At 37.4% G+C, this 17,793-nt stretch overlaps 1 protein-coding gene across 4 annotated transcripts in view; it reads left to right on the plus strand.

Moving 5' to 3' along the window:
• KIAA0825 (KIAA0825 ortholog) overlaps window positions 1-12,082 on the plus strand; it is a 249,099-nt gene extending 237,017 nt beyond the window's left edge. For all 4 annotated transcript variants that reach the window (XM_074812971.1, XM_074812970.1, XM_074812969.1 and 1 more), the window contains one exon: window positions 10,693-12,082. In XM_074812971.1, the coding sequence (XP_074669072.1) occupies window positions 10,693-10,807 (115 nt within the window). In that variant the 3' untranslated portion in view covers window positions 10,808-12,082. The remainder of the gene's footprint in view (window positions 1-10,692) is intronic.
• Window positions 12,083-17,793: the final 5,711 nt, after the last annotated feature.

A 17,793-nucleotide genomic window follows, 5' to 3' on the forward strand; every position in this document is an offset into this window, starting at 1 on the left:
GAAAAGGCTTAGGGGGGCCTTATCCGTGGGTATGGACACCTGATGGAGGGAGTAAAGATGATGGTCTCTTCTCTGTAGTGCCCAGTGGCAACAGGCGCAACGGGAATGCAGGAAATTGTGTCTAAATGCAAGAAAAAAAAGCATTTTTTACTTCAGGGGTGGTCAAACTCTGGACCAGGTTGCCCAAGGAAGTAATAGAGTCTCTGTCCTTGGAGATACTCCAGTGGGACACGGCCTGGAGGAACTGCTCCAGGTGGGCCTGCGCTAGATGAACACCAACCTGAGGCACCCACAAGACCCTGGAATGGGGTACGCCTGGTCCTCACGGGAGACTGGGGGATTCTGGCCGCAGGCCAGGCAGGAATTGTTCTTTTTCTTTGGTATGAACATGAAAGGACGTGAGACTTTTCAGCAGCCCATCATTTGCTCAAATTTGAATAAAACCTTTTGGTAACAAAAAAAGCCAGCTTCCTGGCTCCCTAAACATTCTGCTTAGATTGCACATTTTTTCTGCAAGTTGTGAACTGAGTGGAATTCTTCTAAAAGAAAGTAAATTAATATTTTTTAAAAATTCAATGCATTAAGAAAAGTAGGGGATTATATTACTCCCATAATAACCTGTGTTTTCAAAAATATTCATCTTTCTATGCTATCGTAGTAGCCCCTTCTTAACAAATGGAGGAAGTTTCTTGTTGACAAAATATGAATTTTTTATATTCCTAAGCCACAAAGCTGTCAAATTATCAAATATAATTTCTCAGCAGATATATCTTGTGTTTGTATTTACAGAACATACATATGCCACAGTAACCACATTTGAAGGCTTAATCCTTTAAAGTATTTACATTGGGTTTTCAACATTCATTATGGAAAGCCTTTGTAAATTGAAATAAAAAGGGGAGGGGTGAAGAGAGGGAACAAGCAGTGCATGATCTGAAGAGCAGGATATTTTTAGTAGATGCATTTTTGGTTCCTAAGCTCTACCATTTAATCATATGCAGGTAAAACTTGTATTTACTTAATGGAAATGTTGCCAGCGCTGTGATCATAAGACACTTCCTTTTGTGAAATACTCTTGATTTTCTTGAAAAATTATATTAACGCTCAAAATAATTACATTCATTTCATATGATTACCAAGTTATTTAAAATTACTGAAAATATGAAATCCTTTGAATATTCATCTCCAAACACTTAGCTTAGACAAAGTGTTATTGATCCCATTCTTCCATAAAATCTGCCCTCTTGAATGCCTGCATCATTACTCTGTTACTTGCACGAGTATATGTATAGAAGTATGTATATATATAAGTATATACATACATATTTGAAATATGCATTTGTGCAATCAAGCATGCGGTGTGCTTAATTCGGAGAGTCAGATAAGCAACTTCATTCATGCACTAGGGGTTTTTGGGGTAGTCTAAAGAAGAAATAAAAGAGTGGGGACAGGATACAATCTTCAAGCAATAAGCACATGTGATCTTAGCGCAGTGATTTCTGTGAAGGTCACTGTAAGAAATTATCCTTTGTGAATAAACTTTGCTTAAGATTCTAAGCAGTCAAACTAAGAGAGAATGTGTTTTGGTCCCAATCTGAGTAAGGCACAAGTCCATCAAACTGAAGCTGTATAAAGTATTGTTATTAGGGTTCGAGGTCTTTTTGTTTAAGTTACTTAAAAAGCAATGGCAAAAACTCAAAATGCTTTGTTTTAAGGATAAAATACTTTACACATACCTGAAAAACTGAAAATAGCAGTTTGAGTTAAAAAAATAAATGTGTGAAATTAAAAAACAAAACAAACCCATACTGAAATATTATTTTGAATAAAAACTTCCATCATTTACTTATAAAACACTGAAACCAAATGTTTTCACATTGGATTTAAATGTTTAAGTCTCACTTTAATTAAAATTAGTTGACAATGAACAGGTCATTTAAAATCTGCCCTGTTATTTAAGATCTTTCAGCCAAAATTTCCCACCAATTAGAATAAAATAACATATTTATTAAAATGCAAAGGAGAGAGTGGCAGGCACCTTCCCTAAACCTGCCAACTCAGGGAACGTGCCAGCATTCATTTAGCCTCGCAAAAGGCCTATAGTTCTGTGATCCTGCTGATGTATATATATTTCTGTAGGCTTTTTATTCTTTATGCATTCCAGCATGTAATTGACCCCAGAATCCACTTAGATGCAATAACAAGTCCCCATTTAAGAAGACCCCTACGCCATGACTGGCAGTGAAGTGGTGGAAAGCCAGCAGGACAAGGTCACAGAATCACAGAATTGTCTAGGTTGGAAAAGACCTTGAAGATCATCCAGTCCAACCATCAACCCAACATTAACAGTTCCTAACTACACCATATCCCTCAGTGCTAAGTCGACCCTACTCTTAAACACCTCCAGGGATGGGACATGAGAAGCCTTATGGGAATTCAGATGCCTTAGTCTTAGAGGAATATTAGTGGATTAGATCAGTGTGGAAGACAACTTAGAAATCTGTTATTTACTTCTTTTGTATCCCTTTCTTACTGTAGGATTTACGCAAACTAAAACCCCAAGTTGCTCTTCAGAGTAAGTATCTGGGTGCCCAGAACCTCTGGTTTCATTTCACTCTAGTTGTGTTCATCTACTGACAGCTTGCCAATCTCAGAAGTGTATAATTAGTCTTCTGTTAATTTTTTAGTACATTCCTTTTTCTCTATCAGTCTTGTTATCATTAATTAATTAGAAGTATCATATATATACATATATGCATACACATATATGTCTTTTCTCACCCAAGTTGGAAACACTTACCCAACTTTTATTAAGAGCATCTTTCCAGTTTTTGACACACTAACTATGACTTCAACAACATTGCAATGTAAATGGTGTTGGACCTAGAGGACCAGTATACAAGTTGTGTATAAAACAAGAAATCTCAGAAAACTGAAAATAAAATTAAAGAGACATCCTGCTGCCGCAGAAACCCAAGAAAATGGGCTATCTTCAGAACAAGAAACGGTGACAGCTTCAACAAAGCTGGGTCAATATGAGCCTAATTTTCTCAAATGTCCATTATTTAAAGCTGGGTTAAGAAAGAGTTGTAAGAATGCACTGAAAAATGGAAATTTAACTCAGCAATTTTTTCAGAAGAACCAACTGAAGTGTTGAGGGTATAAATCTTTCCAATTTTTTACTGTGCTAGAATGGTGAACGAAAAAGGTTAAATTAAAAAAAGACCTAAGAGAAAGCTTCATCCTGTTGCAATATGTTCCCGCTGTCTGCAGTTCATGGCTTGGTGTCTGTGAGGCTTGATTCACCGTTTTTCAAAGATGCGGGATAGCAAACACCAATAACATGGAAGCTGGGTAAATACTACCTCTGCTTTCTTATTGCAGCTGGAAAGCTTCTAAAATTTTTGCCATGTGCCTTCCACTACCCTTGACAACATCCGTCGTAGCTGTGTTCTTGCCATGGAAAGGTGTCTTTCATCATTTTATTCCAACACTTGTGAAGTTTCTATTTCAGTTCAGAACTTCTTAAATATCCTTCTAATGTCTTAACTTCATAGCTGGGACAGGTTAACCTGTGAGTCAGAGGTCCCTTCCCTTCCCTTCCCTTCCCTTCCCTTCCCTTCCCTTCCCTTCCCCTGACATACTTTCTAAAATGTTTCCCATGTACTGATTTCTCCAGTACATGGAAATACCATCTCTTCTTTTGGTTTGCTCTTTGGAAGAGGAGCATAACTGTTGATCCCTTATAGATGTGTTTTCCTTTATTTTTTTCCCTTATTCCTATTCTTGTGGCATATAGATAATTAAAAACGTAAATAACAATTCTCATGGTGTCTTCCTCCATACGTGTTGGTAAATAAATGAATTTATTTTATTGGTTAGGAAAATTCTGGGAGGGCATTTTTCATGGTGTTTGTGTATATGCAAGAGAGAGGAATTTGGCAAAATTGTTTTAACATTTTCAGGTTTGATTTATTTCTGAATATGATGAAGGACACAGATTTTCACATAGATTGTCCTGAAAGCAATATAACTTTCCACCACAGGGGGATATTGTTTATTTTGGTTGAAGAAAGACAAGTGAACTGGTTTATGTTAGGTAGACATAGAGACGTTGCCCCGTTGGTGTGATTTCAGGGTGAATATCACTACCAGAACCTTAAATACACCACATTGTTCCTCTGGGTCTTGGTCAATAGTGCAGTAGTTGTGTATTTGAGGGTTACCCACCCCCTCTTTATGACCTTCAGGGGAGTTTGTGTTTAGTAGATGGATTAGAGATTAAAAAATCTGATAAGATTACTACACCAATGACCGAAATGAGGCACACATTTTTTGAACGGTTAATATTTAAGGAGTTAAAACGTTAGTCACAGTATTAAATAAATTATTTTAACCAAATGCAGTCTGATTAAACTTCCAGAGACTTCCCTTTTAATTTAATACTACCATTAGAAAAATAAAACATTGCCCCACATAGAAACTGAAAGATTTTTTCAGGACTTGAGACTATGGACAAACATTGAATTTATTTGGCTGTCTAACAATGATGTAAAATACATTTCATGGTCCATGATTTCTCGTGTTACAAAAAGTGTATTTACAACTGAAATACAAAGTGAAAGTTACAGAGATGTATATTCTTCTATTACATAAAAATGGCAAACCAGATAGCAGCTCCTGAGATTTCTTGTCTCGTGGTGAAGTATAACATGCTAGACATTGATAAAACAATTGTTTCTCTGCCTGCAAGAGCTTAATCCACAGCTGTGTCTCTCATGAACTTCAGGAAGCAAAAGGTAATTCATTAAAATGCTTCATGAGCTGGTAGCAAGATATTATATTTTATTTAACAACGGCGTGATTTCTCTACCCATTGCAGCTCAGTGTAGAGAACACTGCTGACTTCATTGGCAGTATTCTGATACATTTAAACATGTAAGTTTATTGTGGATTAAAATAAATATTTACATTAAATTTAAATGTATTGATTTATCATAAGAAATCTCCAAAACTATACAAAAATACCAGTCTCCACATATTTTCCATCTCAGGTATAAATACGCCGGTATAATCCAGTACAAAGGGGTAATGGTTGTTTCAACTAAAGGTGTCGGAATTCAGTAAAGGTCCTGCACAGGTATGAGAGCAGATGTGTGGTGACGGCTTTATAACTAGTGTGGAGGCTGCAAAAGGCAAAAGCAAAACGCCAAAACACCCGTCTCTGCTTCATGCCTGCTTTGTCACGTCCCTTCTTCTCTTGTCAACGGCGAGCAAAAAAATGGTCAGTCTCATCTTCATCAAGCTGCTAATATTTACCCTAATTATATTCTACAAGGAGCAAGCGTAAGGACAAGTGTGAAGTCCTCTTTTGGAGAAAATACAATTAATCGTTTCACATCTGCTCAAGTTTAAAAGGCCACAGGAAGTACTTGCACATGAAAAATACTTTTTAAACAGAAAGGGACCCCAGGACCAACTGAACTGGGAGGGCTCCACAGCTGCAAGCACACGACGTAAGAGAACCTGCCACAGCTGGCAGCACGTATTAGGGTTGAGTCCCTTGCAGAAAATCTGCACCTATTAAACAAGGGGATGAATTTCATCTCGATTTCACAAAATTGCACCAATTAGTTGGTTTGTGCACAAACTATGGCGCTTTTTTGCCTCCTTCAGTTTATAGTGTTATTTAGAAATAAATGCATTTAGACAGAAGTTTGAAAATTACAGCAAAACAGTTTATTAAAGAAATTGAAGGTGAATGTGTGGAAAATATTTTCATGTAAATTACATGAAATGACCCTTAAATCACATAAGGATAAAAGGGAATTTAAGTTAAATTTAAGCACTTTTTTTGTGTTATTTTCCCACTCTTGCCTTCTTACATAATACTTGGCAAAAAAAGACCTTCTCTACTTGTGCTCACTGTTTTTATCAAAATTCCTCTTGAAAATAGTGCGTCTGTAAAGCTTTCCAGTGGTAATTCACCACATTAAATATAGATAAGCTTAAGAGCTTGCAACACTTGAAGTCTGAATATTTACCCATGTTAGGATGTTTGAGTGGCACTGTCTGCGTCTGATTTAGATTAGATGTGAATTATGTCATCTCCTTAGCTCAGTATCAGATATGTTGCTATTTATTGATATATAGCAACTATTAAGTATAGCTATTATTCAATACAGAAATGCATATTTTCAGCTATCTCATGTACAGCCGTACGGTTAATGTTTCATCATTTGCCAACACTTCCCTACAAGAGGACCTGAGATATCAGCTTTTCCGTAGGAAATAACCATGGTGTCATCGGTTTTTTTTTTCTTCCTTCCATAGAGTTACGTCTGACGTTACATTTTCCAAGACATTAGGAAATGCAATAGATATCAAAATACTACATAAGGACTATTAGCAATACATAAAATAATGCTATAAAATTTTATTAGGGTGACCCTTTCTACAAAGTGTTCCCTTTTTAGACATGGTTTTGTACAAGCTTTAGAAAAGGGCATGGTTAGTCTCTCAAATAATAATAATAATGAGATTTTTCAAAGTTCAGAATACATCTGAGTTGAATGGTATTCTTACATTCCATTTCAATTTTGTTCATGTTTATTCTTGGTTGTAATTTTTTACATCATTTTTTCCCTCTAATCTTTACACACTGTTATAACTAATGAACTGTAATAAACTCAGTAACTAATCAAAGAGGATCTACTAAAGGAACCTTCTTAATGAAACTTCTTAAAATGTGGCAGTCCACTGCAGGTAAAATCTGTGTCACTTTTGGTAATCCCTTTACGCATACTACTGTATATGTTTTATTTCTGATTTAATATAATACTGCTTTGGTATCAACTGCATATACTTCATTTTGATCTGTAACAAGCACCTAAATGTAATATATAGTCCCTATTACGGTTTTTTAAAAGTGCCTTCATAGAAATATATCTACAATTTACAAAATATTGCAACAGAAAATCAAAGCAGCAAACGCATCACCATGTTTTAAATCCAGCCCCGCTAAAATGTCCAGCATGCTTTTTAACAGCAGATGCACCAATGATCCTTCTCTGCATCTTTGCAAACACATTTACTGTTTCTTACCTTTTCAGTAGAGTGAAGAGACAGAAGTATCACAAAACGTAGTCCTGTATACCCACTTATATAAATGGCTGTGTTGACGCTAATTATGAGCAAGGATGGCACATGGATGCATTACTACGGAAACCTGGGCTGGAATCACTGGATCTTCCTGGGTCACTGAATACTTCTCCCCTTGCACTTCGTTAGCTTGTGGATGTGCAAGCCAAGACTTCTTCCTCTCTTGCCTCTTATTTATGAGGAGAAACAGAAGCCCTCCCAGTGCTAGTCATCTTCTTTGACTTCATGATCTAAGGTGTAGGCTGACCAGCAGAAAACTTCAATGATTCCTGTATTTATCTGTGCTGACACGTTTTGCTCTATCAATCTGAAAAATATACTGCTAGGTTTTTCTCCCCTTGATTAGTCACATGCAACACAGAAAGGAACAGCATACAGAGAAAAGTTTTTAGGCAATTCACTTCAGGTGCACACAATATAGCATCTACGTTATTGGATATTTCAGCAAATTTTGAAAACATATATTTAATTAAATATTTAATTCTGTAAGTACACAAGTATATTGGCCTGAAAACTTGCAGTGCTAACCTAAAGATTACAAAGGTGATGGCATTTTATTCTAAATATGTGCTTTCTTCTAAATATAAATCTTATACTGAAAGTTGGTCTTTCTGGACACTCCGACTCATCTTATTACGGTTATCTGAACTCTAAGCAAAATGTAGATGAAGATATGATGTATTGGTTCAAATAATTCCAGTACCCTTTTGAAATGCTTATTTTATTTAATATTCCAAGATATAGCCAGACTAAAATAAAATATCTCCCACCTATGCATTTGGAAATTTTCTCTAAGAGCTACATTACTAATAATTTGAAACAACAGAGTTGTGCGGGTTGGCAGTTCAACTGATGAAGCTTGTATTTTGAAAGTAATTCATGATGGTAATTTCATTCACATTCACATTACTTGAACTGGCTAGTTGGATTTGTACCAATTACTATTGCCAAAACAATTGTCACACATTTTAGATATGCTAGTAAAAACATGTTCCATTTTGGACAAATTTTTGAATAGTAAATGTTGACTCTTTTTCCACTCGAACACAAACACCTGATTTCTCATCCTGTTTAGAACAGCAAAGATATGCTGTGACCTTCTTGCTTACTGTCCAGTAGTCTTTTAAAAAACAGTATTGTCCCCAGACTTTAAGCATGAGAGTGGAAAAATTTCTAAATTAGATGAGGGACCAGGTGTTTGTCAAGCTCATTTCATAGATCTTTAATTCATGGATACTGTTAAGCGAATGCATAGAAGACGTTCTTATCCTCATTGGACCTGCTTAAATGCTTTAAAAATAGACTACTTTTTGATAAAATGATAATGTAATGTATTAGTTATAACTTGTTATAAAGTGAACACTAAAGAATGTCCAAACTGGATGACATTGAAGATTTTTACCAACACTAACACATTTAAGATTCAATGAAATGTGCTGACAAGTATGAAGTCACTGTCTTTAAAAGGAATCTGCTGATTTATTGTTAAGCTTCCATTAGCCAAGACTGGTAGATTTCTGTGTTATACCTCCAGCAATAACTGTTTGGAATGTATTCCATTTAGCTTTTTCAGTTGTCGTCCTTCTAAGCAAACAGCTCCTCTGCTTGAAAATATGCAACAAATCAAATTAATTAAAATGAATCAATTCGACTGGTAAAGTGGTGTTTCAGAATGACTCTGAGGACCATAAATTCAAATTAAGGCTTGCACGACTTCCTTCTAGGTGTGAAGAGGCTCTTTGGCATATTAGCAAAAGGAAAAAGGGAAAGCAGTCACCCTGTTTAACAGCGTTCACCTGGGATGCTTCCAAAAGTGACTGTGCTGAGGGTTCATATAGCCAGGCTTTACAACCATGTCATAAACCAGAGAATGAAGCAGACAGACGTAATAGCAATTAACTGTACCTAATGTTAACATTCAGATAAGGTTAAGTATGACAGTAGTCATATATGAGTGGAGTCATAGGAAGTTAATTATTGCAAAACTTGATCATGGCCATACAGTGTTTATAATTTTATTTATCGTATGCTTTGCTTGTTCTGATACTTCTTCACTCCAGGCAGTAATGTGGGTTGTCAGATTCACTTTTTAAGGTAAAGGTATGATGTATATATGCTAATTTATACAAGTTCAGTGCATATATTTTTCCTAACTGTCTTTTAACAGATCAGATTGTACTACAGAGCACTTGTTCTTTTTCTGGTTTTAGTCAGCTTTTAAATACAGTTACAAGAAGTGCACACCATGCTCTGTTGCCAGTAGCGATTGTTTGCTTTTTGCAAACATGGTGAATGCAATATACTCTTCCCACCATTCCGCATTATATTTGATTTATTCACCAGTCTAGACCCGTGTGTGCCTTCTGCTTTTCACAGTCTGAACGAGGACCTAACAAGTGTGGGGACAGGATTAAAGTATTGCTCCTGACATTAGTTTCCTAAAAGCAGCCTTTGTTCTGCTGCTCCTCTACATGTCTTGTGCTTTACAGGATCATCCTGTGGGTCATTTATAATCTACGGGATTTAATACTTGAAAATATCGTTTCTGTATTCAGTATTCATGCTTTACCTTTTGTCTTCAGCTGGTCTGAATGGGAAGCCTACACTTTATTATCTACTTAGAACAGAAAGAGATTAACATTAAAGGGGTATCAAACTCTTAAATATCCACAAAATTTGTCAAAAGAGATAGAGCCACATTGCTGAGCATTATGTAGGCATAATTAGAGTGATACAAAGTTTAGCTGACTATGTATCAGCACTATTTCTGCATTTATTATCCTGATTTTCTGCAAGAGAATACTGTGTGACTCTTCATGTTTTATATTTAATTAACTGCTAAAGAAAAGCAAAATCATCTTCATAGTCTTTCACTTTTTCAGTTTTTCTGTTTTAATGGTATTAGGACTTTATCCCAAACTAGAATTGAGTATTCGCATGGAGAAAGGGAAGAATGTGATATGTCGTTTATTTCTTGGTGTGATAGGTGTACCTGATGGTTAAAGAAACAAAGAGCCAGTCAGTTTTGTGGTATTTTGTGATATAGTATAGTCACTGCAAGAGAATGATGACCATTCACATTAAATATTTGGGTTGGAGATCACGCAGTGTTTGAGTTTTCACTGCAAACTTACACGGTGTTGAGAGCATCTGCTTACCTTCCAAAACACTTGTTAGCTCTTGCACTGTTTCTCTGCTAGTTTTACAAGGCCTCCACCTCTACCAACGTGTCTGATATAAAACAGAAAAAGAAAGTACTATCACAATAAATATAAGTACGGTTTCGTGATAGTTTTGACAATTTGTGTCAATTGCCTCGTGGCCGTGCCAGTTGTGTGGGGCAAGATTATTGAGGGTTGTATTTTGTATGATTCAGTGATCTCAACTACCATACCCCACCACTGCGGGGGGGGTGGGGGGGTGGGGGGAGGGCAATGAATTCATAGTACCGAAGTTTTGTATTGACTTGCTTGTTCTAAAAAATGGTTTAAAACACATAAAAAAATGAATAAAAAGTTCTTTTTCTTTCAGGTGGGAGATGAAAGAAGGTGCAGATCTTGAAGACGAGGAGAAAGTTATGGTGGAACACTTAAAAAATGTTTATTTGACACAGAGCACTCCTACCTCAGAGGATAAAGAAGAATAATTACCTTGACAGGTTTTGGGTAGCACCTTTTTCTGAATTCAACATGATTAACTTAATGGCTTAGTTATAACTGACAAGACTAGAAAGCGCAGGAATATATATCTTGAGTAGGAGTTTTAAACTGAAGAATGTTCCCCTCTTATTGTCTAGTCACCCCATCCAGGCAGCAATTGTTCACACATGCATAAGGCGAGCAACAATATATGAAAATGTCAATGTCACAAAACAAGGAGGGTGTATCTCGAAACTGCGGAGGCATAAACCTGAATGACAAACCAAGAGCTGTTTTAAAAGTATAAAACTCACTCTAAAAATAATGCTACTTTGGACACGTGCTAAGCAAACACCCGTGCTACGCTTCCATCGGCCGTTTTGGAGTCAGCGTCAGCCTGCCCCCTCCCGTTAGTGTCACTCAGGGACCTTTCCTCTCCCTTGGTGTTTGTGTTCTAGTTAGTCCTGCCATTAAACCACCCAAAATGGATTAAAAAGGACAGCTACAGGTCATAGGTCTGAAGTCCTTTTTGAGCTGCTCCAGGATGAGTGTGCTTGGCCGTTATTCCCAAGCAAAACTGCATCAGCTTTATTGCCCTCACAAATCCTAGTTTAGCATCCAGTTATGGCTTAAAAGACAGATTATAGAGAAACTTGTTAGCAGCTTTTAAAAGATTTGAGAAGCATCTTTTTATTTAAAAGAATTATTCACAGGCAGTGCTCAAAGGCCTACCTTAACAGTGAACTGAGAAAATTATGAAGAATGCAATATTTATTTCTGATAAATATAGTTAAATTTCAGTTTTCAAAGTAAGCCCTGTCTGATATTCAGATTTTCCAAATAGTAAATGTTTTTTCTTTTCAGTAAAAGCTCTTCATCAAAGACTGAAAATAGCTGGGTTAGACAGGTGGCTATTGTGACAGTATTTTTTATACAGAAGGTGTGGTTAGTATTTCCTTAGCTCTACAGAAATAATCCATCATTTTTCTATTTGTTTCTTGCACTGGAAGTCCAAGGGAACCATTTCCTCTGCCTGATGAAGGACCCTGGCAAGATCTTGCAACCCGAGCTGCAGCTATTCCTGCTCCCACCACACCTTCTCGTAGGTGCTATTATGGACATAACTCAGGCCACTCGAATAGGAGGAAGGCACGTTTTTTCCCTAAAGATTCCAGCAGCGTCATGGGTAACCATAACACTAACGCTGCTGTAGAGTCTAATCTGAAAGGTAGTTTTTCCTCCTTTTAATTGCTCTTTTTTTTTTTTCTCGTGCATATAAAATACCAGACCATTTAAAATGAAAACAGGGACCGCTTCATCTTGAGAATCTCCAAAGGTCTTGTTACAACGCTGCATCAACAAAAGGGCTGTGAGGCACTGGTGCTTCAAAAATGCTAAAAATACTATTTAAAGAATAAAACAGACTTTCCTCTGCTGCTGATATAGTCATTTCCGATCATAAAGAAGTGAGGAAGTGTAAAAACAATTTTTCTTTGCTTTGTATTTCACCTTTGAAGATCAGTTGTGGTCTTAAGGCTTCAAACATGGCTACAGGGATTGCCTATGATGGCAGGTACGGTATTCTGACAGATAAGGCACATGTGCTCCAAGCCATACTAATAATGTGTTAGAGCATGTGGAAGCTGGAGTTTAGAATATTCTTCCTTATTTTATCAAAATCTATTGTGCGTAATTAACTTTTTTGTATAGCCGCATAAAGTGAATTTCTGTCTATGTGGTGAAACTGACTGAAATACTTTTTTTGAAAAAGCTCCCCTTCTGGGAAACACTTACTCTGAATAGGATAAACGCTGCAAGTGAAATGAGCTAACCCACAATAAAAACCCTCACTTACTCTGCAATGGGAATGTCCATAAGGGGAGTTATTCCAAACTGGTTATTATCCTTTAAATTCACAACACACCTGGTTCTGAAATAATCTGTAAATAGTCATGTTAAAAAAAAATAAATTCTTTATGCCTCTTCCTCCCTGCCAAATTAATTCAGCAGTAACCCACTGGGTTGCACTAGGACAATCTTGTCTTTCTTAGCAAAAGTATATTTATAATTTTAACAATGTGGAGGTGACAAGACAGAATAACTAGCCTGAATAAAAGCTGAACCTTTGCACAGTATTTTATTTGGATGTTTTTCTTACCCAAACCTATCTCTGTATATGTCTTTTAGAGTATCTGAATGCAAAGTAATGTGTGTTTGAAATTGAACTTGTCCCTCAATCCTGACTGAGAAATATCAGGGCTCGGTCTGTCGGCAGTGTAGCGATCCTATTAACTGACCTTCAGGGTATAAAAGAAACATCGTCTTGGCAGCATCAGTTATGCTGAATAGATACTTTTGCGACATTCACATTTGTTCAATAAAATTGCAGTAATAATAAGAGTTGTATAACTAAGATTGCTAAATAACATACCATTAATTTATCAAGACTGCTTACTTCAAACTTAAACCCTTAATTGAAGAGAAATGAAAGACACTTGAAAGAGCTGATCATTTTTACATTGTAAGGTGTGTAAAATTAGGAGTACTTGTATAACAGATTGCTGCTTTCTTTGGCTTTTCTTAATAAAACAATAGTTCTATATTCTTACAAAAAAAGTTCTGCCGATTCTAAGATTAATTTCATTTTGGAGAGTGATGGGTTCATAAAGCTGCAGTGTTTTGCTTTTGTATTTTATGTCCTGGCTCTTTGTCACTACTTGTTGATCCAAGAATGTCTCACATTTACATTTAGCCTCAATAAAAGAAGGCAACAGGAGCCAGATTTGCTGGCTGCAGTGTGGGCCCTGTGTTGCCTGACCACTGCATTCTGGCCATTTTCACTGCTCCTGGAAAGGTAGTAAAAAATAAGGATTAAAGTCTGTTGAGTCTGGGCTTGTTGGCTCAGCTGAATTAGCTTAAAAGGAAATTATTATATTTATAGCAATGAATTGGATCAGATAGCACAAACTAGGTAACTATGCATTATCACTAATGCTTACTCCTAATTCTCATTTAACAGTTTTTGTATGCTTAGCCTTTTTTACGAAACAGGCTTAAATGGGAGCCTGCATGGCATGGAATATCTCTAATTATATTAGTTTAGCATCCAGTTCAGAGTGCTCCAAATCTTAACATCTTGCTGCTTTTGAAAGGTAGTTAATAAAATCAGAAGCAGGGCAAAATTGAGATGGCGTTAATAGTAATGAAACTCAGAAAGGCAGGAGAGAGAGAGAGCATTTCCGAAAAGATAGGCATTGAGACATAACCCTGCCTTTTAGTGACTGCTGCCCTGACAAACAGTGTCCCGTAGATCATGCTTTATTCCAGGAGAGGGCTTTTGTAGAGACCGCAGGCAACAAAGCTATTTGTTCGGGAAATATGCACGGCGGCAAATGGATGTTCTCTAATTCATCTCTACATCCTCACAGCAGTGCAAGGTAGGCATGAGGCTGGCTTCTTCCAATTAGCTTCCTCTGACAGAAATATTCCATTTCCCTCTCAGCTGGGATACCAATTATATGCTGATATAAAACTATTTTATGGAACTCCTTAAAAATATGCGCAATCATTTTTAGTGACAGACACTATTCAAACTTCCAAGGCAATAGTCAAAAGACCGAGGAATTAGACCCATTGCCCAATTAGGCATGAAATGAGAGAGTAACTTGATGGCAACGGGGAGATTTCTAAGCGAGCACATAGATCTTGAGGAGGTCCTGGCTGGTGCAAAGCTGCTTCTCTGTAGTAACTGTCCATGCTGTAAACAGTGGTATGAGTGGAAGCAGAAGCTCTAAAACTACTTTAAGTGTAAGTCCCAGGAAGTGGGCAAGGATGAGCTTGCTTTTTGCTCTACCTTTGGACTCCCAACACTTGGGAAGCAGACTGAGCTGACTGACGTTGCCAGGCAGGCAGTAGAAGAAAAGTGTGCAAGGCCTTGAGCAGGTTGGGTATCACTGAGGGCCTTGTAATGCCCATCAGTAAAATGATGGAGGAACCAGATTATTCCTCTCTAGCAACAGCATTTGGGAATTGACTGCTAGCTATTACTGCAGCAAGTGAAACAATGATATAGAGGTGGCAAAAAAACACTCTAGAAGGCAAGGAATCATGCAAGCAGGCAAAAATAAATCCAAACCCTTTTTTCTTTTTCCTGAAAAAGTGATTCCCTAAGAAGCATCTCAGGAAGAACTGGCAATTACCAAGTACTAATGACATAAAGTGATCATCTGAATTAAGATTCATTGTCTAAATTTAGTAGATGGCTATCTCTAAACTGACAAGGAGCCACTCCAGTCATGGCTAGTGCAAATTTGATGACTACCAGATCAAGCCCTTTAGATCCATGACACCATCTGTGATTCTGTGAAAAAACTTCAGCCGTGAGTAGGTTGCAACCATCTCTGAGGAGAGACTTTATAGTATCTCCCACTGAAGAAAGCATTTTAATGTTAAAATAGCTCATTATCCAGTTTCTGCAGTAAATCAATCCAAGCTCCAACAGACAACAGCCTCAGTGTCTACACAGCCCTGAGTCCCATCCCTTCTCTTTCCAGAAATGAGGCAAAGAGCCGCATAATGGTGATCATATTCAACAGGTATCATCTTCTCCAGTTACTGACTCAAAGAGCATCCCATGTCTGCCATGACAAACTCAGGTTTCAAACTTTGTTCATGGTGGAGGTTTGCAGCAACAGCACGTAACTTTGTCTTTTCCTTTTCAGGACAGTTTTTTAGAAAAATAATCTCTTTTCAGCTCTCCCAATAAATAAACACATTGATGAAAACTGCTCCTGTAAAACAAGCACTCAGTCATTAGAAAACACCTGATAAATGATTACCAAAGCACCCCCATGTGTGTTCCTTAAGACAACTGTTAATGACATGATCATATATATTTTGTCCCTAGATGAATTCACTAGAGGACAGAAATATGGTTACGCAACAATTTTCAGAAATTTATAATTACCTGATATCCAACTACTTTATTTTTTTGTCCCATAATCTGTGTTTTCTAAGTAAAAAGTCTAATAACGTTTGGATATTTGGTCTCCATAAAGAAATAGTATCACATAGCTCGTCATGTGTCATCTTGACTGTGTTTTGTATTCCACCCCAATATTGACTTTCAGGCATGCTTGAAAAACTTACTGGTTAGTGTTTGTTATATTTTAGAGTGTGGGTATTGCTGGAACGCAGTTATATATGGGGAGATAATTCATTTTCTAGACTAACTGTCATACAGACATAAAGCAGTGTAGGTCCTATGTGGGTAATTATTTCAGGTTTAGGGTTGTCTGAAGACTTATGCTCTTAACGTTCCACATGCATTTTGTAATATCTGTGTTTTCCCATTGTTCTAAGTTACCTGTGTTACCTGGGATAGTGGAAGCTATTTGCATGCATTGCTGTTTTTTACTTAAACTAATGCATTTTGCCCCAGGTTTTATTTCCTTTAAGTTCTCTGAACTTTTAATTTACACTTGGAAATCCATAGCACATCTGTTTTCACAACCTACAAACACTTATTTACATATCAACAAAGCCTATGCCTTCTCAAACCTGATAGTCTTAGAGAACCCAGAATTTTATAAATGTAAAATTCAAACGAACCACCTGCAAGGTTATCATTCAAGAAACGCAGTAGCTGTTTTCACTTGGACTTTCACCTCTCTGCACATTCCAGAAATAACATCTTTAAGGAGCCATTTGCCTGTGCTCTGGCCTCTTTATTGGTACCTCCCATTCTATATAATAAACATGACTTAAATGGGCTTTATTATGTAGATTGAGATTATGTTTCCCTCTAGAGAATGGAATGAACATTGGGGAGGTAAGAAGTTGAAATGGCAGGTGGTTTTTGTTCTGGCGTATGGACTAGCAAACAGATCCACAGTAAACCAGATGTGGCTTTGGGAATGAAATAATCTTGGCAGGAATGCTACCTGCAGGTATGTATTGAGTTCAGGAAATTGACAGCTGAACATGTGTTGTGAAGACTGTCCTCAGAGGCAAATGGATTAGGTCTCTTCAAACACCAACAGTTTCTACTCCAGTTAAGGCTCCCTAATTTCACACACACCCATCCACTTTATGGATGGACAGATTGATGGAGGTTGTTGCATTAATGCAACGCAAATGTGTAATGGTAATCATCTGGCCTCCTCTTCTCTCCAGACAAATAATGGACCTGAACATGGTAGACTGTTCTTCATTTCTGACAGCTATCCAGGATCCTGATGGGCATTACTGAGCAAGATGTACCTCTGCCAGGCTTTGGCATCAGCGCACAGATACCTCCAAGCTAATGAGTCAAAGAATGCGGTTTAATTTTTCATGTTTTGAAGGTGCTGTGTATGCCTGGTGTGGTTCTTGGATTTGTGAACCAAAACCGACCAGTCCTAACCCTTTTGTCTTCGTTGCCTCCCCTTCCCACCCTTCCCCAGCGTTGGCTCAGCCGTCAAGTTTTATGATTGCTCCTGCCGTTTGCTGATGCGGCTGCAACTACACCTGACACAATATATACACACAAAGTCTACAAAATACATACGAAGCAATTAGCTGTCTCAGCATGCAGTGCGTACAAATGAGTGGTTCTCCGAGCCCAGTAGGGAGACACTTTTTGGTTAAACCTTTTGCATTTTAACCCTACACTCCTTGAAATTTGGGCAGACCTCCAATCTGAGAAGCTTCAAGGTGGGACATACCTGGTTATTTTGTAGGAGCTTGGTAGCTTGGGTTTGGTTTTGTTTAAAGGAGAGGACAGGAAGGGGAAGATTTTTTTTTTTTTTTTTGCTTTTTATTATGCTTATATTGTTAATTCTATTGCTGTCGTTGCTATTTTGGTTTCTTTCCATCTGGAGTGATGATTGGTCAATACATGACAGTTACAATCTGCTTAAGTAGTTTGGGCATTGATAAAGCCACTGCGACTGCCAGTAGCAGCAGTAATTTGTGAGTTTAGTCTTTGTAAAAAGTGTCTATCATGGCAATAGGA

This window comes from Strix aluco, chromosome Z (assembly GCF_031877795.1).
Source record: "Strix aluco isolate bStrAlu1 chromosome Z, bStrAlu1.hap1, whole genome shotgun sequence".
NCBI lineage: Eukaryota > Metazoa > Chordata > Aves > Strigiformes > Strigidae > Strix > Strix aluco.